A 2,632-nucleotide genomic window follows, 5' to 3' on the forward strand; every position below is an offset into this window, starting at 1 on the left:
AGCGGCAGAGCGGGCGGGAAGGCCCTCTGCTGCTCGTTCGGGCCGGGGCTACCTGGTGCAGGCAGCGGCGGCGCCGCAGCCCCAGGCCCGCTCTGAGACACCGCGCGGCCCACGCGGGCGGCGACTCCCTAGGAGAGGACCGGGTGGGGAGGAGGACGTGCGAGGCCGCGCGAAGGCCAGACAGCGAGCACCGAGGCCCTTACGCTTGGACCTCGTCACTGCACCCACATGGCCTCCGGAGTGGGCGCGGCCTTCGAGGAACTGCCGCACGACGGCACGTGTGACGAGTGCGAGCCCGACGAGGCTCCAGGGGCTGAGGAAGTGTGCCGAGAATGCGGGTTCTGCTACTGCCACCGCCATGCAGAGGTGCACAGGCAGAAATTCCCAGGGCACCACTTGGCCGAGTACGTCCACGGCTCCGCCCAGGCCTGGACCTCAGGCGCCCCCCAGGAGGGCGAGGGGAAGGGAGATGTGGAGGCCAAGGTGGAGAATGAGAGAGACGTAGAGGTCGAGATGGGGGAGGAAAGCGAGTCTGAGGAAGACAGTGAGTCCGAAGAAGAGAGCGAGACGGAGGAAGAGAGTGAGGATGAGAGCGATGAAGAGAGTGAAGAAGACAGTGAGGAAGAAATGGAGGATGAACAAGAGAGCGAGGCAGAGGAAGACAACCATGAAGATGGAGAATCTGAGGCCGAGGGAGAAACTGAGGCAGAGAGTGAATTTGACCCAGAAATAGAAATGGAAGCGGAGAGAGTGGCCAAGAGGAAGTGTCCGGACCATGGGCTCGATTTGAGTACCTATTGCCAGGAAGATAAGCAGCTCATCTGTGTCCTGTGTCCAGTCATTGGGGCTCACCAGGGCCACCAACTCTCCACTCTAGACGAAGCCTTCGAAGAACTAAGAGTAAGTATGATGTATTCAGAGCATAGACCTAGAGGTCAGGACACCTGGGTTTCAACTCAGGTGGCGTACTTATGACCACATTCATTTTCGTCATGTCCCTAAAAAGCTAGTATTTTCAGCTCATTGGGAGCAGTGCTTATTCATCTTTTTGGTTGAACTCCTTAGAGAATCAGATCAAAGTTCTGGAATCGGAAGCGAGAAAAATACATGTAGAAATATATAAAATACAGTTTCTAGGAAATTGCAAGCCTCTGGTCTCTAGATCCCAGGTAAAGCATTCCTTGGCAGTTTTGACCCTACCTAAGCCAATTCTTGCAGCCTCACCGTTGTTGAGACTAGTGCCGTGATTTAGGCCTCTTGATAAGGCAATTTCTTTGGCTACTTGAAAACGTGGGAAACTGATTTTGCCAAATGAATCCAATCAGGTGGTTCCTCTGTAATGTAAGATTGCCGAAGGTTGGGGTTTTGGTAACAATTTCATGTATGCCTTGAGTTCCTTTTAGGTTTTTCATCTTTGATACTTGTTTAGAAGGGAGGATGAGAAGGTAGAGGCAAAATTGGGATGGGAGTGGGGGTTCCCATGTCCTTCATCTTTTGTAAGAAGGCCAGGCCTTTATCTAGAGCCTTGTTGGTCTCCCAGACCAGTGTTTGGAAAGTAATATTAATAAATATTAGTTGAATGAATGAATTTGCAAATGATTTGCCTTTTATTTATGTTGCGGATGTTTACAATCAGTGGGAGAAACTGCTGGAGTTAACGAGGGAAGAAAATTTTGAGTGGAGTGATCAGGTTCATTAACTGATCAGTTCATTAGTAAATGTTGTCATTACAACTTTTGTTTCCCTAAGCAACCTTGTAATTGCTGGCACCGGGATAACAAATACTTGGATGATGAAAATACCCTGTATTAAGATTTTCTCTTTTTTATTGTAAAATACTCAGTGTGTAAAAAGATATGCACAGTCTAACAATTATAAAGTAACTACTGATGTAACCTCTTCCCAGGTTAAGAAGTAGAATATTAGTAGTAGTATTGAAGTCCCATGCCTTTTCCAATTATAACCATGTCCCTTTCTCATAAGTAGCCATTATCCTGACTTACAATGGTGTTTTTCTTGCTTATCTTTATACTTTTACCACATGCCTATGCATTCCGAAACACTTGACACAGTTGGTATCATGTTACCATGTATTGAGGTTTTGCTTCATTTTTTCAACATTGTGTTTGTGAGATTCATCTGGTGGGTGGTGGTGGTTTGTTCATTTTCATTATTGTATAGAATTCCATTTTATGAGTATGCCACAAATTACCTATTCTGTCAGTAATGAACATTTGATTTCCAGATTCTGGAGCTTCTGGCTATTATAAACAATGTTGGTATAAACATTCTTGTTCATGTAACCAGGTGCACATCTGCATATATTTAAATGGAATATAAACCTAAGAGTGCGATTGTTGGGTCATAGACTGTGCACCTCTTTAATAGTACTAGATATTGCCATTTGTTTTTCCTAAGCGGTTATACCAATTTGCATCGCCATGAAGTGTTTGAGAGTTCTTGTTGCTCTGTATCTTCACCAACACTTTCCATTACAGAATTTTTAATTTTTGTCAATCTTTTGGATATGTAATAGTATCTTCTTTTGATTTAAATTTCCTTTCTTCTAGTTACTGATGACTTTGAGTATCTTTTGTTTTTCTTCTTTTGAAGTGCCTATTCAGGTCTTTTG

The 2,632-nt window shown here is 45.3% G+C and overlaps 1 protein-coding gene across 4 annotated transcripts in view; it reads left to right on the forward strand.

Annotated features, from left to right (window-relative positions):
- Positions 1-6: 6 nt before the first annotated feature.
- The window catches only part of TRIM44 (tripartite motif containing 44), a 105,843-nt gene continuing 103,217 nt past the window's right edge, over positions 7-2,632 (forward strand). For 2 of the 4 annotated variants that reach the window (XM_011356830.1, XM_023528678.1), the window contains exon 1: positions 7-900. In XM_011356830.1, the coding sequence (XP_011355132.1) occupies positions 229-900 (672 nt within the window). In that variant the 5' untranslated portion in view covers positions 7-228. The remainder of the gene's footprint in view (positions 901-2,632) is intronic. The other 2 variants (XM_011356829.1, XM_023528677.1) reach the window with 1 other exon arrangement.

The sequence above is a fragment of the Pteropus vampyrus genome, unplaced genomic scaffold (genome assembly GCF_000151845.1).
Source record: "Pteropus vampyrus isolate Shadow unplaced genomic scaffold, Pvam_2.0 Scaffold31, whole genome shotgun sequence".
Taxonomy (NCBI): Eukaryota; Metazoa; Chordata; class Mammalia; order Chiroptera; family Pteropodidae; genus Pteropus; species Pteropus vampyrus.